Raw genomic sequence first — 25,785 nt, forward strand, 5'->3', positions numbered from 1 at the left:
GTAACCCAGGGCGACGGACTGGACACACAGGGCCACCCACCAGGGTCCCCGCAGCAGCAGAGACATGCCTGGTGGCAGTGGGGTAGCAGCTAAAATCAGGCTGTGCTTTCCCACAGCCCCCGGCTGGCAACAGGTCTGGCAGCCTCAGCACAAACCCTGCCCCTACTGAAGCCTGCCATGGCTGCCAGCACAGTGAGGGAAACAAAACAAGCAGCTTATACACACATTCCACAGGCACAAGGAGGGGAAAAAATGCATCTCGAGGTTGCAGGTCTCTCCCCAGAACCAGCAGACCCACTCTTGCAATCCAGCTGCGTCTCCAGGAGCATCTTATGTTGGGTGAATGCTCTCTACTGCTCCCCTTCCTCAACAGCCCAAGCAGCAAGTTTCTCTCCCCTGCCTCGCCTCCCCATGCTTTGGGTGGCACTGCTTTAGCAGCTCAAACTTTAAAGATACTGCAGGTCACATCAGTGTTCTCTTAACCACAGAGCTAACTGTCATTGAGGAAATGGTATTAGCTCTTGGCCAAGAACCAGGACAGCAGCTGCCCCTTCAGAGAAGAGCAAGCAGAGCCCTCCAAGGCACACAGCCCTACTCTCTCAGGAGTCTTGGTCTCCTGCCAGACAAACACAAGAGAGATGTTACTCCTGGGCCAGCACATAAACAAGCACACACCCACAGGGTCACCATGCACAGGTACCCCTGGGGTAGCCTCCTGATTGGGGCTAGATGTCCCCTTCGTGGTTTGGATACACAGACTGACCTGCCTTACATGCAGGACCCAGGAGACTGACCAGTATCCATTCAGGGACTGAGGGAGCCTTGACACAACTCTGTCTTGCAGCATAAACCCCAGCTACCAAAACATGATTCCTCTGCAGCATGGCTGTTGTCTGGCCTCTGACCTGCGGCAGGAGATAAGGCTGCCTCCTCCTGCAGTCAGACCACCAGCAGCACATCTCACCTTCTGCTGAGGCACCAAGCATCGAGAGCTGCCCCTGCCTGGTCATCAGGCCTTCCATCCCAGCCCTGGCTCCAGCTGGCCTGGTAGAAGACCCACTTCAGCCTTTCTGGTTGCGCTGCTGGTCACTTACATGTACGGTAGAGCCCTTAGCTTCTGGGAGACTGCATATACATCTCCCGCAAAATAGAGACTACGCTTCTGTCCCAGCCCGTGTCTCACGTGGGTGTGATACCAGACCAGCACTCTGCTCCTGTTCCACCGGCCATCCTCCTCACTGCTCCCGTGTCCCCTCCGCCCCATGGCCACAGCACTGGCTCCCATCTTTTCAAAGCCAGGTGTGTTTTCTACTTTCAAACCTTTCAGCTGGTCCCTCCTGAAGCTGTTCCAACTCCTTTGTGCAGACAGAAGACACCTGGGGGAAGGGAATTGCCCTAGCCACCAGCACATGGAGCACGGAAACAGTCTCCACTTGAAATCCAAGGTTAGGCAGTTTCTATCCTTAGCCACATCATCATTGTTCCTTTGACAGGGAGATGTTCTGTCCAGCATGGAGAAGGAGCCCCAAACCCAACCTCTCCAAGTTTATTTACAGCATTACACTCTGTGTAGAGAAAGCTGGACCGAGTTTGCTGTCATTCTGGCTTTTCATCTTCTAAGGCACAGGCTGCTATTTTCAAAAGGTTTTTGTCACGTAGGAGTCACTTTAAGCATTGAAACAATACTTCCTCAAGCCCACAAGGTCCTTGCCAGAGACAACAGAACAACGCAGCAATAGCATGAACCTTGACTGCACCCTCACTCAGTTAACCAACACACTGTACACATTGCTCTCCTTGCAGACCAGGCGTGCCCTTCATCTCCAGCTCCTCTCTGAAACACTCTAATTTGCATCTTCAAAACCTGCATTTCACATCTTAAGCTTACTGAACAAATTAAGGTCCAAATTTTAAATGCTTATAATGTGGAATGTTTTAAAATTGTGTCTTGGCTTTGTTGGATTGTTCGTAATAATTGTTTTGCTGGTGTTTGCACTGGTGGTATCTGAACATAGCCAAGTGAGGCTAAGGCTCCAGCACCTTCTGTTCTAGACCAGCCCCATTGCCAAACCTGAATGAGAAATGTCACAGCTCCTTGCAACTCCTAAAGCCTTTCTGGTCACTAAGAAAATAATGTACCTCATGTAATTCTCCAAAGATTAAAAAAAACCAAAAATCAAACATTCCATTAACTGAGTCCACACATGAGCACTCAGGAGGATGGCATGAAGCACAAGTAGAACTTTACTCCAACTTTGCCCTAGCTAGTTATGAGCCTGCTAAGTCACAGTGTATTTAGGTGTACCAGTTCATGACTTCGCAGAACTGCAAGAGAACTTCTCTGCCCCAGTGCCCACCCTCTCAGTCTAAAGGAGCCTCCACACCACCCTGGGGAACATCCTGAAAGCCACTGCTCTCATCACAGCATCAAAACCCAACTGCTCTCTCCTCCCATGCAGTGAGCTCAACCTCTGCCTGTTTTGGGGGTGCCTTCACCAGGTCAGATATTGCCACCTAGTCCCAGAAAAGTTATCCCAGGAAGTGGAAATCCCCAAACTGGCACCCATTTCATGATGCTTCCTTATCTCAGTCTCCTCAGCTCCTTCCTGAAAAAAAGATGGTATCTTCACTAATGGTTATTGATGGCTTTTTCTTTCCCCAAGAACTGGTCAAGCCTTTTTTAACTCAGTCAAGCTGTTGGCACCCACAGATTAGAAAGAGCTTGCCACAAAAACATTTATATGAGGAAGGTGCAGCCTGGTTCAATCTGCCATCTTGTAATTTAATTGACCATGTCCAATCTTAAACATTACAGAAAACAGTGAACAATCACCCCCTGTCCCTTTATCACACAGTTTCACACACCTTTATCGTTTCAGTTGGGAAAAGATACCACAGTGCACGAATCCCAGCATACTTAACAGGTTTATTGCAGGAAGTTTTTCCCTTATCTTCGGCTGCCCTTGTATTTCTCTGTGCCCTTCCCAGTGCTACTCGCTGAAATGCAGCTCTTCCAGGTGCCACCACATCACAGGTACCAACAAAAAACCTTGTAACTGTTACTTACTCCTCACCCACATGGTCTTTTAAGAGATCACGCCTCCCCTCCCTTTGGCTCCTTATCCCCATGGATCCAGCCCCAAAAATGCCACTTACCAAACAAAATAATTCAGATGACAGCAAAGAGAGGGTTAAAGACATTTATATATATATAAAAAAGTAATATTTACAGAGTGTTGCCTAAGCATTGAACTTTCCAAATGACAGAACTCACGATTTCTATAACCCAAGTGTACAAAGTGCATGTCTTTCCCATTTCTTCTCTCTGTAGCAGAAGGTGAGGGGGGAGGGTCTCTACATCTTTCTACCCTCAAGACAATGAGAGTGATGTCTGGGTCAGAATGAAGGAGACAAAACTTGTTGATTACTGGGTTACCCACCACACAGACTCTATGAATAGTAGTTTAGAAGAAATTAAGGGCAGGAAAAGTTACTCTGGTTTACTTGGTCAGTCTTCCCAATGGATTCCATCGGGGAAAGGAATCTAAGGTCAATGCCCCAGGCACAGGAGTGCAAAGGAAAGGTTATTCAACTATGAAATAAATTAACTCACAGCCCCCCATTCAACAACGCCAGGTTTTCTAGATGCATTTGAGTCAGTTTCTATTTGCAGCCCCGTTGCTCTGGATTCAAATCTGGGCTCCAAAACTGAATCTGATTATCCCAGTCAGAGTGGGAGACAACTCCTGTGCTCCCAAAGCTGTTAGGTGCATAAGCTCACACACAGCCCCATGCTATCAGTGCCAGGCAGGGATGAAAGCCTTTGAACAACAGCAAATGCAAACGGTGCAAAGAGCCGCCCATTGCATGGGATTAGCTACTTGATTTAATTCCTCTTGAAAATGGCCAGGAGAGGCTCTCCTGCAGTACTGCCCTCCCTTGCCCTCTTAGGGGGAAAGGCAAGCAGAGGCTCTCTGCCAGCACCATGTTGAAATGACATGTAACTGGACCAGGTCAACGAGTATATGGTCAAGAGCCAGGAAAGCTACACAATAATCCTGCTAGACTACAAAGCACCAGCGTGAAGGCAAATAGCAAGAAGGAGCAATGTGCAGGGTATGAGGTACAGGAATACACCGTGTAGCAACGTAAACCACAGATGCCAGCACAGGAAAGAGCAAACATCCACAACAAATGGACAACAAACTGAGCCTGAGGAAGACTCACTTCAAGGAGGTGATGTGTAATACATCCCTATCAGTATGAGGCTACACACCAGGCACTGGTCACTCCCTTTGAGAGAACTTTCACTCAGTGAAGGAAATGCTGTAGAGTGCAGGGCACAGGTGTAGCTATCTTATAATTTGCACCAGCAAGCTTCTGGGAGACAGCTTTACTCATACCAAGGCACGATCTTATTCTCTGATCGTTCCTCTTTCTCTCAGAGTCCCTCCCACCCAGCTGTCAAACTCCTCCATAGCTGCCCGTTCCAGGTAACAGCACTACGGCTCGCTCACCTTGCAGCAGTGAGATTCTTCTGCATGGAAAGTTTTAACTGCCTTTCAAGCATACAGACAGTTTGTGTCTCTTTGTTCTTGTGCTACAGTTGTCCTTCATTTCGTTTCCCTCCCACATGAGTACCACCTTGATTTATTCAGCATTTATATCCCCATCAGAGTAGCCTAACAAAAGGCTGAGTATTTCCTGTTCTCCTGTAGGATGGGTACTCTATTTTTGACAGTGTAGCAGTTTCCTTCTCAACTCCTACTATAATCTGAATTAATCAGCACACTTCATCGCCTAGTATTAGTGATGAAAAATTATGTTCACTATTTCTGACGTGCAGATGCTGCTCCCTACATCAATGCATCAAGTCACATGCACTGAGCCATTGTCAGAAAAGAAAGATACACCTAGAAGTGAACAACCTGATAGAAGGCCCTTTCCCTCTTAAATGTGGGCAGATTTTGGGCACGGCTGAGAAGAGATATATTTGGCTCTTTGGAGACCAGAAAGCCAAATATTCCTAAGCACAAGTAGCACAGTGCCCTTTAGTGGCAGCTATTGGAATTACAGATTTATGAGAGACCCTCGATTTTCTGTTGCGGATCACAAGTTCCAGTCCCTCTGTGGTAGAAGTTCCCACTCTGGTCAGCTCTTCAGCACTTTCACTCTTCACTTGCAAGGTGCTTGTTGCTGGCTGCAGGAGAAAGCAAAAAGAGAAAATTTGACTTGAACACCCCCTCATACTGAAAAGCTGGCAGAACACACAACCAACTCCTCCCCTCAAAAGAGTATTTCAGGCAGATGGCTGGACCTGCTTGCTTCCCTCCTCTAGCCCATATCCTCACCACATCTGCCTGCTAACACCTCTGTGGGAAGAGAAGCAGCATCACTAGAGCAAACCCATGAACAACTGTCCTCTGTGATTGTGCTGGTAACAAGGTACTGCTCTCTGCTGGACAACTGAGTTAACAGCTTGTCAAGCAAAAGCAAAACAACCAGAGGGCAGACCACTGCCAGAATTCAGAATTAGTTAGGAGCCACCTCCCTCCACAAGCAAGTCCATTTTGTTCATTTTGTTAATGTGCAGGGAGAAAATTAAATCGAGCCTAGCTAGCTGCCTGAACAAGGTAGTTTAGGACAGATAACACTAGGGGCTACTCACAATCATACACTCTTGCCAGGGATCTCTGGAGCAGGGAGATCTGTCACTTTGGCTCGCTTGTACAGTTCTTCAGTGCACAGCTCTTCTGCTCCCTCGTGTTTGCGCTTTGGAGAAGCCTGGTCTGCTTGCGACAGCCTCATCGCTGTAGAGGAAGAAGAGTCATTGCAGCAGTTCCCCTGCCTTTAGATCTCCTCACAAGTACACCCTAGCCTAACCTGCCACAGGAGAAAAAATATGCAGTGCAAAAGTACAGAGAGATGCTGCCACAGCCTCCTTGAAAACTTTTGAAAACACTTTGTTAAAAATCAGAATAATTAAGCTCCCCAGAACAAACACAAAAGTATCCTCCTTTGATGAAGGACAGCTTAATTACACCTGATTAGCCTTACAGTCATCTGCACTTTTCCCTTAAGTGGCTGCATATGATCCCATACAGGCAATAAAAGATTCACTTTAATCAACTCCTACTCTTCAGCCCTTTTAAGAATGAAGGCTCATTGGGTACTTCTGAAGAAAGCCTAGAGGAAGGTGAATGTGATCTGTTTTCCTAGCTACACATCCTCCTCTTATTAGAGAAGAATCTCTCTTTCCTGCTCGTAGCCTTTAAGTTGACATGAAACTATCTCAGAAGCACACAAACAGCTCCAGCTCACCTGTACTGGTGCTGCAGCCCTGCCCTGAAGCTGAGTCTGTGACCGGGCCACTGAGATCTTCCACACAGGAAGGGACTGATGCCAGTAAACCTAGAGAAAGGCAAAAGGATCAGAGTTAAGAAACAAGAGACATGTGGAGTGGGAAAAACCTTTCACATGGAAACACCTTAGTGATCACCAGCCAGTACATTCATATCCCAAAGCATGATGAGTTCAGACCTGAGCTCATCCAGTACCGACCACAGACAGACACTGTGACCTAGCAGCATATTTATTCAGGATGTTCTGTCTAGACTTTTTCCCAAGTGAAGACTGGATCACTGGTGGCATATGGATGGTGCTGTGCCATCACCAGCTCTCAGAACTAATCAAACCCCACTCCTACCTGACCAGGAGCTCAGTGGAGCTCTCTCTGGAAACTGACTGAACAGAACTGGCAGGGACTGCTTCATCTTGCAGGGACCGGCCAGAAAAACAAGCGCTATCTATTTTAAATCATGAGCTCTCCTCCCAGCATTTTATCTCCTATTAAAGACAGAATCTTTTGCAATTGTTGGTACTCACAGAGCCCTCTGTAGCGCGACAGCTGCTGGTAGATCTGCTTCATGCGTTCGATGTTTAGTCGGCTGGTCTCTGCGTGGTTCACCATGGGTTTGGGGTAGTCCACCCCAATGATGCACTTGGCGGCCTTCTGCACAGACTCTGGGGCATTCCATGGTTCATAAATGTATCGTGAGGGGAAGCCCTTTAGTTTGGGCAGATACCTCCTGCAACCCAAGCAAAAAGGTGCACAAACACCACTTAAAGTGCAGCAATGCAGCATTCACAATGCACAGAAAGCATCATGCACCTGTCAGCTACTGAATGAGATGTAAGTTCACAGATCAAACAAGAGAGAAGCACCAGTCACATCACTTACTTCACATAGTCACCACTGGGGTCTGTGCGACGTCCAAAGCCCACAGGGCAGTAACAGTGGAAGAACTGCTGGAAGAATGCACTGCACGAAAGCCACATCCAGCTGCCTGCATTTACACTGAAATCTGCATCCAGCAACAGTTCGTCAAATACCTGCAGCAATGGGAGGAAAAGGCAGTGAGAGCTTCCCCAGGCAGGACTCTGCAGCAGGAGGACCCAAGATGCCAAGTCCAAGGGCAGGCACTGAGCCGTGAGAGCAGCTCCCAGGAAACACAGCAGCAGCAAAGAGGCAATCTGCCGGCTGAAGCCAGGTGACTGGTCAATACATCTCACTTCCTAATGCTTTCACATAGGAAGACACTGTCTGCTCACCATGATGAAATGCTGTCTGATCTATCAGGCAGCTACAGACTAAATCACCACTTAGTGCTGCAGCAAGCCTTGTGTATTGATCCAAACACCTGGGAGGTGTAACAACTGCAAAGCACCAGCTGTGGGAAGCAGGCAGATGCTGCCCAGGAGAATAAGCACCAAAGCAAGAAGGAAGAACTCCTCTGAAGGTCCCAGAGGGCACTGCCACTGAGAGGCAGACGGGTTTCAGCAGTAACTTGCTCGCATCTATGCACAGGCACTGCACTTCTAGCATTTGACCCGGTGACACAGATTCAGCTATGCTCTGCTTTGTGACAAGATGCTCCTGCCTCCAGTTTTTGCATAGGGCAATATGTACACCAGATAGGTTCAAGCTGGCTGTCCCATCAGATGGCCCAAAAGGAAGGTCTTTTACCTCTTTCCTTGAGAGACTCTAGACCCAGATTTCACAGTCATGGAGCATTTCCTGACTGGCAGTGATGTATTATACAATGAGGAGAAAGGTCCAGTTACAAAGTGACATGGAACTTGCAAAGAAAACAGATGGACTGAGAGAACTTTTACAAAAAAAATAAAAACAACCCCAAATCCCCAGTCCACATTTACCAATGGTTCCCACTAACATTTAGTTACAGTTACTGGAGACTCTTGATACTGTCAGAGCCTCACAGCAGAAGGCAGAAAAGAAGTCAGGCTGTTGGCAGGCCAAGAGCCTGCTAGCAAATCCTCTCTTCCATGCAACTTTTACATGTGAAGCAAAAGCCATACCTGTGTGCCCATTCTTGCAGAGAGTGCCAGGGAGACTGTTTTCCTTATGGCCTCCTGCAAGCCTCTGGAAATGCCAGACTCACCCTGACTCCTGACTCCCAGCTGATCCAGAGGTCGCCCCTGGTCAGGAAGCAGGCCACTGCGTGCCTGGCCAGATGGTGGATCCATCCTTCCTGCCTCAGTTGGGTCATGATTGCATCGATCCAAGGGAAGCCTGTCTTGCCCTCTGCCCACTTTGCCAAGGCTTCAGGGTTCCTGTCCCAGGGGATTTGGATGCAGATGGGGTTCCCCTCCATGCGATCAAACTTTGGGTTGTTCGTGGCCGCTGTGTAGAAAAACTCCCGCCACAGAAGCTGTCCATACAGAGACAGGGGGGGCGTGCTGTTCCGCTTCACCTGTGGAGAAGGGAACATGAGTATTCACAAGCAGGGGAGGACTGGCTTTACTAAGCTGAGCTGCAGGCCACCCATGCATTTATATACAATCCCCAAGTCAGTTATTAACCGGCCCCGTAAAGGAGCTCTATTCCAGACCATCCTTTACCAGAAACCCCAGGTAGTAAAGTTACAGTGTTGGCTCTAGCTCACTCAGCACACTGACAAGAGACCTGCATGACCCAAACATAACAGCATAAAGCTCTTACGTGGCTCAGGACACAAGAGTCCAGGCTGAAGAACAAGGTATCAGCAAGTTTAAGGTCTGCTGGACTATACACAGGAGAATCACCTTTCCTCACCCAAGAGCTTCTTCTGTGGTACCAGCAAGCTTACCCCAATGGTCAAACACACACGAGGGAACAGTAACTTCTGCAGCTGTTGTGGCACACTGTTCAGAAACCAGCATCATGCTAAAACCCAGCCTGCTCTCCAGACAAACCTCTTGTCTTACCTTCTTATAGAGCTCCCAGAGACGATAATAAAACAAGCGGCACGATAAGCAGCCAAAACGCAGGTAGGGACTGAGTCCTGTAGGGCTGGCCAGCAATGAATTGGCATTCATCCTTGGTCTTTCATAATTTGCAACCCACGCCTAGACATATTCAGAAAAAACGAGACAACAAACCTCTCAAACTTGTGAGACACTATGGGCAGACATCTGTGCAGGTAGCAAAAACACTGACAGCACAGTCTCTTCTACTCACTTTCAACCATTGCTGGGAGAGACCTCAAGTGGTCAATCCCAACGCTCAAACCCCATTCAAGATATGCAAACCCTTTCCGCAGGCCAAGATTTAAACTACTTAGTCACTGTGGCCAAGAAAAGGACTAAATTTGCTTTGCATGCAGGAGTTTATAACCCCAATTGTTCCTAGGGACATAGGCTAACACCACAGTCTATGTGCAGGTATGTCTATCTCATTTCACACACTGACCATGAAAATTTGGGGACATTCAGATTTTTTTGTAGAGTGTTGACAGCTTATTCCCCCTTCAGAACAAGAATTTGTGCTTTGATCTCTACAACTGCCACCAATCCATCCAGCATTAAAAAGATACAAACTGTTCAAAATTGAGTCATGTCTCTGCATCTGTGTCACCCTTCATTACTTTGAAATGATATGCCTCATGCACTGTAATGAAGATCACGTGCCCCACAGAAGACATGTGAGTGTTTCAGCAAGGGGCTAAAGGAACACCAATGAGACAAAATATTAACAAGTCAATGTACAAGGGAAATGCATTGTTTTACAAGCATGTATTTGCTCTAATACCTTAGATAAAGGCAATGGTGACAGTGTGCAGTGTGTAACAGGGACTGAGCAACTTAGAGGAGAGTTTCCAAGTTTGCACTACTCTAAAGGAAAAAGAGGGATATAAACAAGGAAAAGAATCCTGCGTGCTTCAAACAGTAGCATAATTAATACACAGTTCTACTTCTTCAGGTTTGAGCAAGCCCATGAGCTCCCTGTCCCACACATGACCCAAGGTCACGGGAGCAGTGTAACACCAAACACATCTGCCAGAGGTGAATGCTGAGACGGTTGCTAGGACCAGCAGGGAAATAGGGCAATGGCCAATGTTCAACATTTTTCATTTGGAGGCAGCCTGCAGAAATCACCACTTAAATAACAGGGGTTACCTTTCTTTCCAAGTGTTTATCCAGCCGTGCCAAGGCTTCCGTCTCCCCTCCTTGCCAAACTGCAGGGGCAAGGCCATCCGTAGGAAAGCCTGAGGGAAAGAACTTGGTAAGATTTGAAGCCATGCCTAGACAAAGGGTACAGATAGGATTAAGCATTAATAACAGCAAGACATTACATACTGCAGTTGCCTAACATGGCTTACTTGCTGCTCTAGTTCTTCTACAGCAGGCAAATACTGAGGAACATGTGGAGAGCCTGCTCATGACACTACCCTACAAGGGCCTCTCTCCCTGCAATGCGTCAGGCAGCTTTCTGGGGACTTTTCCCATTGCTCATATGCCAGCACTCTCTCCTGTGTGTCAGCACTATCCACAGGGCTCTTCTCCAAAGGCCAGAGCAGCTGGCAAAGAAGTATGTGCTCCACAGCTCTGCCTTACAAAATACCTTGCCATGGACATCAGCAGCTCACTAGATAGCATGGCTACTCCTGGTGAGGCTCCTATTCTGTTGAAAGCTGGTGCTGTGGAAGGTGCTATATTAGTGCCGAAGAACTGATGCAAAAGGGCAAGCAATAACACAGTTGTCCTGCACTGCTCTGGGCTGACACATGAGCCTCCCCTGGCAGCAAAGAGAGCTGTGTAAGGTTGCAGGCAGACTCACATTAGGCCAGACAATAAAGGAAGAAGATGTACGCAGGACTGCAACCTTTAGGATATTCCTGTTGTGAAGCTCCCCACTTTTACATGACTGCTGAAACTGTGCTTTAAGGTACAAGGGTGATACTCCTACAAAGCTGGTATGGAGCCTCCAGCCACACATACAGACAGTATTCTGCATCAATCTTTTCTTCCCTTGCACTTAGATTCACCTTCCTGATGTAAGCCCTGCATTCCCCATGCCTAAGCTCTCTATTCATACGTCTCCTCCAAAGAAAAATACAGGACCATAAGGCATAGCAGGATGAGTGAAAGAAGTTTCTGTAATAACTTGCATCTTGCTAAGCTCCCAAACTGGTGTTGGTTCGCAATGACTGAATTAAATGATCTAAGCCTGGTACACAGGTTTTTTACCTCCTCAGGTCTGTTACATGATACGTCAGAGATGGTAGTGGAAGAAAAGCAGCTGCCAAGGATATGAGACATAGATATAGTGGTTACATGCTAAGTGTATCAGAGAACATAAGGACAGATGCAGTGTTTCATAGCAACACCAAAGGAGACGCTGTGCATCTACTACTGCAAGGGACAGCAGCCTATTTTCAGGAGATGCAGCTCTCGCTGAAAAGATTAGGCTGCTTCTATGGCTAGATACAGCCCAGGTCAGATGAGAACACTAGAGCTGGCCTGGGCACATGCCAGCCATCAGAAACAGTTCCACTAGATGCTGTTTCAGCTGGCAGTTAACCTTTGCCTTCACTCTCAACACATACCCAGCTCTTCCAGGGATGGGACCCCATACACGTCATCGTGGTTCTCCTGGATATCCACTTTACACGCCTCCATCTGCTGGCTCATTATGGTGCTCACCGGCTTCTTTGGGAGCTCCATGCGGCTGATGATGGCCTGGAAGCGCTTGTAGGTGAGGGGTGGCTTGTGGCCATTCAGCTCAATTATTCTGGAGATAAAATAAGCAAGGGGAAAAAACACAGCCCTGGTACCACAGAAGTCACAAGGAAATAACAGCCAAACCATATTTTACTATCTCTGCTCAGAAGGGCCTTTCACTTTGAATGCAGAAATCTTTATAGACCCAACTTCCCCTTCATGCATCCCTCAAAGGGATATTAGAAACAAACAAAATCCCCAAATACACCAGAAAACAACACACCACATACTAAAGCACCTCCATGGGAAAATAAAAAACTAAAAGAGCTCTGGCTGCATCAGGCTTAGCATCACATCTCTCCCACAGCTCTTCATCAGGCCCCTGTAGGAAATCTCTGATTACTGCCTTTCTGTCTCCCAAGAAGCCAAATCCCAGACCTGCATCTGTTGCCCTGACACCTCATGGTATCCTAACCTGAATCTGACCTTACTGCCTCCGTCTGACACAAAAAGCCCCAGCCTCCTAGTGACCCCTCCTCCACCTATCTCAGATGAGACAAATCCCAGCCTGCGTCATTCCTCTCGTGATTAGAGAAATCACCATCCTGTGCCATGCCACAAGGTCACAAGCAGACCTATCTCATGCTATTCACCTGTGTCAGATCATTCTATGGAAAGGGCTGACACAGTTCCTCACTACTCTACTAAGCATTCAGTCTGCTAGGGCCATGCAGTCTTATTTTTCCTGGGACTGAGCTTTCACAAGACCCCTGGGCAAGGTAAGCTTCCCCTGGATGAAAGATGCCACTTCTAACCCCCTCTTCTGCACGGAGAGGAAAGCGTTAACAGCAAAACAGACAGCACGGGGATCACCAGCATTACATAAAGTTGAGGCAGCTAACCCCACAGCTCACACAGGAGCTTCAGCAGAGCAGCATTCCCCACCCATCAGAGTCAACAGCTTATGCAAGGGGCTGGGCTTACAGCCGAGTGTTACGGCGGACGCCATGTGCCTTCCCATCCCCCCGCCGCCGCACGTGTAGCGAGGCGGAGCGACACGCCGGCCCCGGCCGCCCCCTGCCCCTCGTCACGCGTGCTCCCCGCTCCACCGGCTCCCGCACCGCCCCGCGCCGCGCCCGCCGCCGCTATCCCTGCACGCTGCCGCCCGGGGAAAGGGGCACTTCAGAGCCGGCAGTGTAGGTGTGCGGATTAAAAGTAAGGTTTCCTGCAGTTTCCTCACGGTTTTCTGCTTGTAGAAGTTGTAAACAATGGGAGAAAAAAATGCATAGGACAGGGGAGGGCAATCGGGATGTGCACTGGGTGCAAATCACACTGCAATTTTAGTGCCAGGCTATAAACATGATCAGAGTGGGCACAGCACTACATGCCACTCTCCCACTCCTCCAAACAACTGCATTGAGGTGAGCCTGCAAGGGAACATATTCAGTCCTGTACCACCACACCAGAGACCATCTCCTCTGCTTTCATGCACACACTTTTTGGGGTGCTGTCCCTGTGTACCCCCCCAGAGACAGTACAAGATCACAAGGCTCACTTGCTTCCAGAGAAGTTCAGAGCTTGGAAGAGAAAACGTGACAGAGCTGCACGCTGTTTGCCCTGAGGTGCTTGGGATGGGGGCGGGGAAGCCGCTTTTTTTCAGTCCTGTTCCACATATCTGCTGAGCCTGCTGCTCAGTCCCAGATCCGCTGTATTATACCACATCCCAGATCCACAGCTAAAACTTTTGTGAACACACAGCTACTTGGCGCAAATCGCTGCGACTTGCAGGTGGATGCCACTGTCTGTATGTGATATTCTCAAGAACGTGAATATGAGTGAAGTTACCTAGAACAGCTCATAAATTCCTAAACGGTTACTGGATCTGGGGCACAAGTTGCACATTTCACAGCACCTGACACTGGCATTATGTAACAAAATTTGAACTTTTCACAATACAGCCATGAAACAGAAGTATCAGACATTGGGTATTATACAATATTGGACGCTATATGATACACACAGGGTATTGTACTGTTGTTCAGTCTTCTGTACAAACATTTCTACAGGAAGTCCCCCAGGCAGGAGTCCTTTCCTTCTTCCTACTGTCCTTCTAACCGAGGCAGTACAATCTCACAGGACTTTACCCAGTGACAGAAAAAGGGAGGACTCTCCCCAGGACTTAATAGTCCCATTTCATCCATCTCCCCCAACACAACTCAAAATACACATGGCAGTTATTCTAGTTTTCTTGAAGAAGAACAGAATCACTGTATTCGTCACACAAAATGTAACCTTTCTGATGTTAGTGAGCACATATAAAAATGGTTGCACTACCAGAACAGCAATATACTGCCCAGCACCACCTGACAGTAGTACCAGGATGCCAGAAGTTATTCGGGTATTTGTGACTGTCACACTTTACCTCAATAAAGTAGGCAATGAAAAACCTGACCAAACATGGTTATGGTGCTGCTAGGATTCTAAGGTATCCTACAGTCAGTCACCTTTAACAGCAGAGTGTCTGCAGACTTCAAATGCACACCCTCACAGGTGTCAGTTTTGACTCACCTCCACAACAGTGCCCCAGCAGGATGGCTACCGGGGTAGGGAAAGCTGCTTGCCTCAAACCTGACACCTCAGTCTGCTTGCAAATGATGGCCCAGTTCTGGCAGGGGACTGAATGTGCCCCCCTCTGCCTCCTGGCACAAGGAAGAGCTGGCTGCCAGCACTCAGCAAGCAGGCTGCTCCACAGCACACCCCACTACCAATTCACACAGACTATTTAGTTAGCCTCGCCAGCTTATGCAATTGCTCTGATCTAAATCCTCACTTCAGAGCTTGTGTAGGGCTACACATACCTAAGACAAGGGGTATTCCTACAGATTCAAAGAGGAGACGGAGAGAGAACTGACAGATATTCCACACAACAAATGCTGGGCAAAGGACAAACAATTCCACTTCCACAGAATGACACACATGAGCAGATAAAAGATGAAGAAGTGACTTGATGACAGGCTAAGTACCACCACAGAGGGAAAACACCTGACACCAGAGCACTGTGCAAGACAGGCAAGGATAACAAGATCTGGCAGGCAGAGATTTGACTTAGTGTTTTTAGATGGAAATGAACCACTTTTTTGCTGTAGTGTAATTATGAACTGCAGAATCACCAAGGTATGCATACTCCCCCAGTGCCTGGTTCCTTTAAAGTTACTATGCACTCATACTAAAACATATTGAAATATCATTTCAGCCTTAGGATAAAATAGTTAAGGAAAAGCTGCTCCTGATGCCTGCGACAAACATACAAGCCCACAGTGTTACTTTCTGACTGAACACACTCCCCCCGAATAGCCTCAGCCTGTTCAGGATTGCAAAAACCACAATGCTGATCATCAGCAAGCAGACTGCAGAGGATTTAGATCCTAAGGAGGAAAAAACAGGCAGATCCAGAGAAGGGACAAAACAACCTGTCAGCTGGAAGTTGTCAGATAGAGTAATTGTCAAGTAAAGGCTTTGAGGAGGCTAAACTGATACCCAAGAGATTACCTTTTCTGTCTGACTTCTACAATCTCAACATGGCTAATCTTGACTGGGAATTCCTAGATTTTCTTAGGAGTATTTTCCAGTACTAATGCTGATATTCTATAGCTGTGTCCTTTTTGGAAGGGAGAGGAGGGGAAAGATGCTCTGGTAATCACACAGCTATGCTGGCAGTACCAACAAGGAGTATATTGTAATCTTCTATGGAGTAAACCGGGTCAAATTCACAAGTTAATGGAATAGACTCTGTAAATGTTTAAATGAGCTGGTGGAGGTAGCACTGGGAATACACTGCAGGAGACAAGAGAGGGATAACTGGAATAATTTATGTAGAAGTCTAAATTGCTTTAAATCAGGCCTGATAATCTTGTTGGAAACTTGATAAAAGGAAGATGAGAAGTAGGATGCTATCACCACGTTACTAATTATGCAGGAAAAACAGTAGGGTGAGCAGAAGGACAACACATAGCATGAATTAAAAAGACTGGGTTAGCACGATTGGAGGGTGATACACTCTGAGAGAGGCTTCCAGGAGAAATACAATATCAGAACTGCATTGCCACATGCTGAGAAATCTCAGAGATGCCAAGAACCAGGAAATGTCAGAGTAACCGGAGACTTGAGCTGCCTCCACACAGACTGGGTAGCTGTCACACCTCGCTGCCTGCCAAAACCCAGTTTTCTAGTTGCCATAAATGACTGCTCCATGGAACGATTAATCAAGAACACACAAGGCAATTAATTATTTGGTCGTAGGCAGCACTTCGGTATAGCTGAAAATGTTAGTTATCACTTGCCTGCTCTAACTGAGACTTTGGCATGCATCAATTTTACATCCTTCCAGGAGCAACAATACCATAGTGGCTTTTATTTCAAGAAGAGAAATGCATAAAACCAAGGAAGTGTGCTAAGCAAAAAGAACAAGCTGAGATGTAAAACACTGACACGCAACATAGAGATGATTTGACAATGACATTGGGGGGGAAACTAACTAACTAAATTTAAAAAAACCCTCACACAAACAAACAAAAAACAAAACAAAACCAACAATTGCACACAAGCCATCAAAAAGAGTCCAAAAAGATCACAAATAAAGAACAGTACAGATAATAGAAAGCAAAATCCTTCAGAAAAATGAAGACCAAATAAAGATAGAAAACCCCCAAATGCTGGTAGGTTAAATTTAAAACCAGAAAGCAGCCTCCTTGCACCTCCCAAGCCAAATGGAAATTTGAGAAACCTTAAAAAAACAAACAAACAAAAAACCCCAGAAAATATAAATAGTAAAAAAAAAAAACCCACCAATGAAACAACCCAACGTTCACAGACACTCCAGGATATTTATATGGCCAAGATGCGATCAAGTTATTAAAAAAAAAGCACAGACTGTAACAGCACAGCAACAACCCCTGCATTTATATTTGCACCTGTACTCACTATGGAGATATTCGGGGACATTACAACTCTGAATCTGTTTAAGGAAATGTATCAGGAGATGTCACAGACTGCGAGGTCAGGAAGAAATGCCACAAAACAAAGCTATGCTTCAACAGCAACAGCTTGCGGACCAGTAAGTATTTACCCAGGAGTTGCAAAGGACATCAAGAAATACCCAAACTAATAGCTGCTGTATGCAACACTTGCCTTAAAACTGTTCAAATACTATGAAGAAAAAAGGCCAATATAATTTCAGATTTAAAAAGCATTTCAAGGGCAGAGGGATGATAGAATAGTCTGACGTGCATTATGCAGACAGGTAGAAAATACTAATGGAATCAGTGAATGCAAGGTTATATGCAATATGCTGGAGGGTTAATTTGGCCTTGGTAAAGCGAAGTTGTGCCTTAAAATCTATTCGTGACATTTGAGCCTGGGGCATGGGAGACTCAGTTGATACACTCTACCTGGATTTTCAGAAGCCGTCTGACTAGATCCTTCACTGAAAATTTTTAAAGAAACCACGATAAATTGGGATAAAGTAAAAGGTTCCTGCAGACAGACAATTCTTTGATATAGGACAGAGTAGGAATCCGTTTTTCCAACAGGAGGAGAAATCCTATACAGAGCTAAGCTAGGGATTGTGCTGTTCAACATTATTCATAAAATATATGGAAAGGGACAAAAATAAGCATGATGGTAAATTTTACTGATGCAATAAGCTATCTGGAATAGCTAAAGAGGAAAGGCAGCTTAAAAATTTCCTTATGTACCACATGACGAGCTCACAAAAATATCAGATAAAATCCAGTGTTGGTCGCGTTGTTTCTCCATATGCACAGATAGGCAATCTTAAACATACTTATATAGTGGTAGCCTCTCAAATACCTATGACCACTCTGGTAAGAATCCCTGAGACATCAGTTTAGTGTTTAGCAACACTCAGAAAAAGCGAAAAGAATACTAGTGACTATTAGGAGAAGACAGGAAACATTACAGCACTATAAAAATCCACGTCGCTCCTACATTTTGAACACTAACGACAGTTTTCACCACTGCTCTCTATCTCTAGAAACACCTAGAGCTATAAAGAACTGTGACAAAACTTGGAAGAGATATGGAACAGATTCCACCTGAAAACATAAGTAAACTAGGACCCTCCACCTTGGAAAAGACAATGACATGAGGAAGGATGTGAGGGACACTGACAGGGTGAGGATGTAATAAGCACTTATGGTCTCTTCTAATGCAAAGATTTGTAAGCAGTGTCTGCTTACACAACAGTTTCAAGAAAAATCTCCCTTGTTACAAACATTTCCTCACAGCATGTGCTAAATGCAAAGCTCATTCCCCTAGGAAATTATGGATACCAAAAATTTATAGGAGGAAATCTACATTTAGCATTGCTGGCACAATACATAGGGAAAAAAAAAAACAAAACAAGCAACCCGTAAGAACAGTACCGAAACATAGTTGAAGTCAAGCATATCATAGAGTCTTAGCTGAAAGACCATCTCCACTGTTTAAGGAGATTATTTTCATAACTATATATTATATAGATAATATATAAAACTCAACATAAAGGTAAGGCTCCCCCATAGCAAATACACAACAAAGACAAGGCATTCAGGTTTTAGAATAAGGTCAGTTTGCCCCAATCTACCTTGTTCTACTTCTTCCAGCCGTCCCGGCACATCCATCAGTTAAAAGCCCTACCTTCATAACCTGCTTGAGACAACAGCTCAACTATCTTTATTACAATGAAATTTAAAAAAAGCAGTCCACGCAGTGGGGACATGCTCAAGCAGATCAATCAATAGGACACAGCTGAGCAACTTAAATGACTATCAAGTACAGAGTTTAATCAGCTTGAGGCAGCACCTTTCTGTACATTCACGTCACTGGCAGCACTTTGACGTGCTCTAATCAAAAATGCGAGCGTGCAGACTAATCCTGTTGACACCTTCTAGGCTCACACAGGATGACAGTGATCAGCGTATAGCGATAAACGTAACGGAGGAGACTGAAGTCTCCCCAGACATGACAATCCCAGCCTAGACCAGGCAGCACCTCTGCCCATGCTCTCCCCGTACCTGTCCAGGTCATAGAGGGTGTGGGAGTTCTCTATCACCACCTCCACACCAGCCTCCTTGGCCAGTTTGATGATAGCTGCATCTCTCTCCTTACCAAACGGCTCCGAGTCATATTCGAAGGTGAGACGAGTGACTCCCCATTCCTGCAAGACACACAATATACACAGCTGTCAAACAGGAAACTCTTTCTAACCAGCGCAATTACAAAGGAGGATGTCAGAATTCCTGGTCAGTGTTAAGTCCTGGAAACTCAGAGAGGTTTTCTGTGAAGAACAGCAGTCTGAAGTCGAGATAACCAAAGAATTAACAATTTTATCAGCTCTAGCAGACATCACATCTGTTCTGCAAATTCCTCAATGTCAGGTTTAAAACATGTAAGAGGAGGTTTGAGTTCTTCTCTATTACTACTCTTAGGTTACAGCTCAGTCCTCAAGCCTAACAACATCTTGTTTTGTTGCACATGCTGTCCAAAAGTAACCCTACCATTCTGTTCCAGCATTTGGAGAGACAGCATTTCAGATAACTCTTTCAATACAAGTTCTGCTCAAAACCCCCTATTTTTATATGGAGACTATTATCAGTAAAACCAATACACTTATTTTTTCCAATGTCTCTTTAAAGCCATTACGTAATAGAGAACCATTGTACAACACAAGCAGCAAAAGCAGGGTAGTGGGAAATGCAGGACAAAGGACGAGAACTGAGTGAACCTTTCTGGTTAGCACAGTAGAATATGATATGGCAGTTCAGATTTAAATTAAAGTCCTACCTTTGGGGAGTTATTTTACCCTGGTCAAGCCATGCACATATTCTGTATCTTCACACCTTTAATAGATCACTCACAGATCACATGGAATAGGCTTTATGAAATAGCATTCAGCCTCTTCCAGGCTCTCAAAGACTATGGCCTAGTTTTCCTGAGAAAATGAATCCTATGAGAAGAGGTTTAACGGTTTCCACAGCGACCCTCCTGAGACATCCATCAAGCAGAGCAGCAGCCCACAGATTTGTTTAGCAAACACTTTAGTCAAACACACTCAGAAATCTATAGAGATAATTAAAACCCCCCTCACGCAGCTAAGATATGAACGACATTCTCCAAGTGAGACAGTCGAAGTCACCTCTATATATACAAGACAGTCTTTTTCCACCTTGGAACAAGAAACAAATCACAAAGAACAGATGTGATTAGTTCACTAAAGACCCTTAAAAGCTAATGCCAAAGACAGGAAAGGGAATTTAGAAGCAGAAAACAACCGTACAAGTCCTCTTCTAAGCTTTCAGATTAAATCCTAAAATTGATATTAGGATGCACAGAGAACTAAACCAGTTATGTACCACTGAATGAACATCTCAGAGAGGTCTTCCACTCCTTTTTCAAAATAAAAACATGACAGCATCCACAACTCAGAGAAGGGGTTCAAACAGACATGTTCCAAGCTCTGCCCTGCTTCTATGTGATTTAACAGCTTCATTTTAAACTTTTGTTTCTTTTAGAAGAAAGACAGTATTAGCTTGGAAAAGATGGTTTTGGTCTTGAAGAATCATACATTACTGTTTTGAAATAAGGGAATGGGATAAAAACATTTAAGGCTAACAGATTTTAAATACGAATACAAAACTTCAAATTCAGCTGTTTCCTACAGTTTTGAGAAGCCTAACACTGTGCTACAGTAGCACACAGGAAACGGAGCACAACCAACCAGAAAACAAGCTGTGTGACAATAAATTGCTGCAGATACACAGAAGAAAAATAACGACTGACTTGTCTCTTAGTATCTAGCCTATAGCAACGAAAAACTGTAGGAAAAACACACCAAAGGGATTGTGAGCAAACTTGAGTGAACAAATGACACACTTTTCTTTGATAGAAGAGGTAAAATTACAGATGTTTGTTCAGAGGAAGCGAGACAAAAAACCTCTGCAAAGGTTAACACAGAGCTAACAAGTACACTTCTCCTCACAGTATGTACGCGTAATAGTGCTTTCACGGCAACTGTTATTGACAACATAGCTCAGCCACTGGCAGCAGGAGCAGAAATTATATGAGGTCCAAGTGTTGCATTACTCAATGTGACATAACTCTCCTCCCCACAATAGCTGACAACAAGGCGTGAGCCGCTGCTAATTCACTGTTCAGTGCAGCAGCTTTGGAGAGGCCTGAATTCCCATGAAAGCCATACATTTACCTTATTATAGCGTAATGCCCCCCTCCTCCCCCTTGCCCTTTCTTTTCAGCTCTGTTAAAGCACATCTAAGGTATTCATCAGCTCACCTGCCCAGGCAAAGCAGACTGCAGCAAAAAGCAGGTCTGGGTGATTCCACAACCATCTCTCCAAACCTCAGACTCTGCCAAGTACTTTTTGTTCTTTGACCAAAGCAAACATTTTTCTCCATCAAAGTCTTAATTATCCTGTGAATACCTTGAACTAAAATAAGAAGGGCATGAACTACTACTAGCCAGAACTTATTTGCAGATAAAAAAATAAAAATAACCCAGATTCTGAAAAAGCTAAAAGTAGCACACAGTTTGTGTCACGTGTTAAGATGCAGAAGCCAAAATAAATATCAGTGCCCTTTCTCACCCACATAGTCCAATTACTCTCCACAGTACTGCCCTCCTCCAGAAAATAGACATCAGAACCATTTACAGCAGGAGGGTATAAATCCACGTTTACCACTCCTTCTCAGCAGCTGGTCTATAGTAGGCTTTGGGGACACTAGTTCTGTCGACTGTATATAAGGTACAGTCCACATGACAAACCCAACTCATAAGACTACTGCAAACCATGTTCTTCCCTTTTAGCTTTGTTACTCTAGTGAAGACACAATCTGCTGCACTGACATATCACTTTAGAAATGTATCCTGATAATCCATCGTAGAGCACCAAGGTCACTGCATATTTTACCACTCTAAATGGTATATCAGCAGGAAGTTTGGGCCCAAGTTGTATTTTGCTGCTGATCTGACTGAACTTCAGCCTTGAATAGAAGAGAAGGAACGCCAGCTAACATTAAAACTTCCGAATTTTGAAATTTTAACACAAAGCCTATTTGCAATTCACATACAGATCAGTATGCTTTTTCAGTTGCCTGTGAAGGTGTATGGACACAGCAGTCTTCCTCAGTAAAAGCTGCAGGAAGAAAATGGCCAGTGAGGTAGAAGCTGTCAACACAGAGGAGTCAGTTACAGTGTAAGACCTGACATACAGAAAGAAAGGCAAAGACCACCATACAAAGACAAAAGCTCAAGCATGCTAATTACACTCTACTACTAAAGTTCTTTGCAAGTCTGAGTTCAAGAGTATGTCTGGCTCCCAAGCTGGCCCTTAGGCATAGTACTTAAAGAGAAGCTGAGGGGGTCTCCAACAACTAGCAGATCATTAGTGACTGAAAACAAGGATAGCACTGAGACATCAGTTTTTCTTCACTATGCTCCAGAAAATTACTTGATTCTCTTACTTTAAAGAGTCTTGGGAAGACATCTGTTGGCTGCCCTCGCACAACAAACAAGCGAGAGTTGAGTTTCCTTAAACTGTTGTCCAGATCTTCCAGAGATTGGAGCAGAAATCTGCAGATAAGAAACAAGAGCAGTTAGTGTCAGTCAGTCCAGTTACCGCTAAAAGACAAATGAGAAGAATCTGCATGGAACTCCAGCAAACCTGCATGACCAAATCAAACTGAATGTTAAGACAAGAAACAGAAGACAATAATTTGTATCCATCCCTGGTTTGTCTACCAACTGCTCCAAGATTGCAGCACCAGCCAGTCCCCAGCCATTCACATCTACCTTCTGCTTGTGCAGATGCAAGAGATTTCAAGGATTTTCTTCTTCCTGCAACGCCCTTCCCATGTTCTTTCTCAAAGCTGGCAACATAGCTGGCAACTAGCTGCTGTCTCCACATTAGGACAAGGAGAAAAGCATAAACCATATAATTTGCTATAATATATTCTTCCATGGGTTCTGCTGTAGGAGAGATTTTGCATAGGAAACAGAAACATGTTGACACACTACTCCAAGAAAAGTAATTAATTGCTACGAGAACTGTGAAAGTTTTAGAGTTCTGGCTACAAATAGGCAATGTCACAGCAGAGAAACATACAGTCCTAGCTCATCAGTAGCAGGAGACTAGGCAGCAAGATCTTCCGAGGTGAAAATTATCTCTAGTTGGAATAGCTGCACACAGAACTGCCATTTATTTTCCACCATGAAGATGCAAAGATGAGAGCATGTCAAGACATTTATCTATTTCCTCCCACCACTAAACTGTAAAAAAACATTTAAATGCATTTTACATTTAATGGTGTGTCTTACTGATCCCCCATTGTGCTATAAAATATCAAATGTACTATCTTTCCATTCACAGCCACACATCACCCCATCTACATCGTAATGTCACTTCATTTTGTTTAAGTCTGCAAAATACACCAGCTTTAAAACTTTAATTTCTATGACAGCATGTGGCACTGCTGACAAACTCACAACCTTTTGTAAGTGAGCCAACCTCTGCCTCTCCCTCATTCCTACAGTCCCACTCTGCAGCGTGACTTGCAAGACATGAGTACCTGCATCAGCTCCCTTAACACTGCACACAGCTAAGAGGAAAGCTCAGCCACAAACTGCCCTGCAAACCGGGTACTTCATCTCTCAACTGCGCTGCCCATAATGGGAATTGCAAGCTTTGATACAGAACAAGTTCCCTCTGCACTTCCTGCAGGAGAAAGGAACTCGGGGCTCATGGAAAGAAGGGCCCTGTATCACAGTACAGAAGACTCAGAACCAGGTCTGGGTGACCTAAAGAAACCACTCCCCAACTTCCAGCCCACTTTCAATCTATTACACAGGAATATCAACTTTCCAAGGTGTTCTAAAAATTAAACACGTGTTTTTCCTGTGTGGCTCACACATGGTATGCAGGTAAATAACAAGTGATTTTTAACATGATAAATTTATGGAAGCTAGGTAAAACACTAACATTTGGTTTGGGAGTACAGAACTCTGAATACAAGTAATTGCATTTAAAAAATAGCAAAACAAAGCCAAGGTTCCCAATGTGAACCAATGCAACTCCCATACGTAAATTGCTAATACATTTTTGCCTAACAGCCAGTAGTGCTACTTTCTGACATTTGCAGTAGATGCACACCTCCAAGAAAACATGTTTTTTAAAAACTTCATATGCTCATAGATTCCATGACTACAACATAAATAAAACCACTACCTGCTTCCCTCCCACTGCAATGCTGGTGGAAACAAACAAGGATTAAATGGATCAGGAATTAATCTTTTGGGAGCACTGCTTTAGTTCTTCCAAATGAGGACAGTTAGCAATAACAGCAGCACGTGAAAGGCATTTCTGCCTGCTGCTGCCTGTAGAAAGTCTGGTCTATGAAAAGATCTCTTCAGGCTCCTAGGATATTGAGCTGTAACAGAATCCACAATTTTCTGTAATTTGAACATCTACATTGTGGACATTTCAGCACATATACAATTTTTAATCCATTCTCCGATGTGGGTTCTTGAAATGCTTAGAAATCACCCACACCATCCCGTTTCTCTAAGATGAGGCTAAGATGCAAAGCAGAGGGAATTTGTAATAACTATGATTTCCCTAATGCACAGCAACATGAGATTTCAAAGAGCACTTAAAGGATTTTTAGCCAGGTGGCTGTCCTGTCCGCCACCCCGATGAAATAGTGTGAGGGCAGCACGAGATCTGCTTCGATTCTATGAAGGGGGGTCTTGGAGAGGAGAATCTCTACCCGTATTTGGTTTCCAAATGTTTAGGCAACTGAGACCTGACACCATATAACGTTACTGGCCACCCGTACACAAAGTCTTGCCATACAGCTTCCCACTTGTAGAAACGGGAAAACCGCAGCTTTCTCTCTACATTGCTAGCAGTAGCTAAAGTATATTTGTGTAAAAATTTGAGGGATGGAGGAAGGCAGGCACGCACACATGCCTATGCATACTCATCAGCCAAGGGGCAGAACGAAGGCGTGGTATGGTCATGCAGCTCCGAGGAACCTTTGCACTTGTCTCTAAATTCTGGGAAAGACGTTCACTAAAGCTAAACGTCCATCGCTTGCCGCTCTCATACATTCGCCCAGCTCGTAAGGAGAAAATGTAATGACATTACATAAAGTTGAGGGCACCCTCCCACAGAGTCAAGTAACACCGCTGTAAAAACCGTGGCGAGGCCAGCCAGACAAGGAACCCTTCCTGCACGGAGAAGACCGGCGAGAGCAGCACATAGGCCGGGCAGGGCACCATGTGCTGCTCCCGCTGTTGCGGCGGCCTGATCGACCCGGCCCAGCCGCCACACCCGAAAGCGCTCCAGCTGCCGCGGGAACCCTCCCCAGCGCCGGGCCCGCCGCTACGGCCCACACCCGGCCCGTCCTCAAGGTGTTCCGAACCCTCGGGCCCGCCCGCGGCCTGAACGCCCGGCGCCTCCTCAGCCCCACTCACCGCCAGCGGTTGATGCCCACGGCAGAGGAGGCGGCGAACCAGGGGTCCAGGATATAGATGCAGCGGAGGGACGCGGCGTCACGTAGGGCCTCCTGGAGCGCCGGATTGTCGTGGAGACGCAGTCCGCGGCGGAACCAATGCACCGAGCGGCAAACGGCCGGAGCTGGGCCCGGTGCGGCCGCCGCCATGGCCGCCATCAACTGCCGCCGCGGCCCCCGCGCGCCGACCGCTCTGGCC

General features: G+C 45.6%; 1 protein-coding gene across 2 annotated transcripts; it reads right to left on the bottom strand.

Moving 5' to 3' along the window:
• Positions 1-3,186: 3,186 nt before the first annotated feature.
• Positions 3,187-25,785, bottom strand: CRY2 (cryptochrome circadian regulator 2). 2 transcript variants are annotated; one of them, XM_065838322.2, is made up of 12 exons: positions 25,549-25,785; positions 22,539-22,647; positions 19,077-19,219; positions 11,889-12,073; positions 10,459-10,547; positions 9,268-9,408; positions 8,463-8,774; positions 7,241-7,392; positions 6,886-7,088; positions 6,322-6,411; positions 5,669-5,810; positions 3,187-5,200 (listed from the first exon to the last, which is right to left on the bottom strand). In XM_065838322.2, the coding sequence occupies exons 1-11, from the start codon at positions 25,743-25,745 to the stop codon at positions 5,671-5,673; spliced, it is 1,761 nt and encodes a 586-aa protein (XP_065694394.1). In that variant the 5' UTR covers positions 25,746-25,785; the 3' UTR covers positions 3,187-5,200; positions 5,669-5,670. The 2 variants fall into 2 exon arrangements, with proteins under 2 accessions (XP_065694394.1, XP_071665258.1); XM_071809157.1 differs by having other exon boundaries at positions 10,459-10,583.

The sequence above is a fragment of the Patagioenas fasciata genome, chromosome 5 (assembly GCF_037038585.1).
Source record: "Patagioenas fasciata isolate bPatFas1 chromosome 5, bPatFas1.hap1, whole genome shotgun sequence".
Taxonomy (NCBI): domain Eukaryota; kingdom Metazoa; phylum Chordata; class Aves; order Columbiformes; family Columbidae; genus Patagioenas; species Patagioenas fasciata.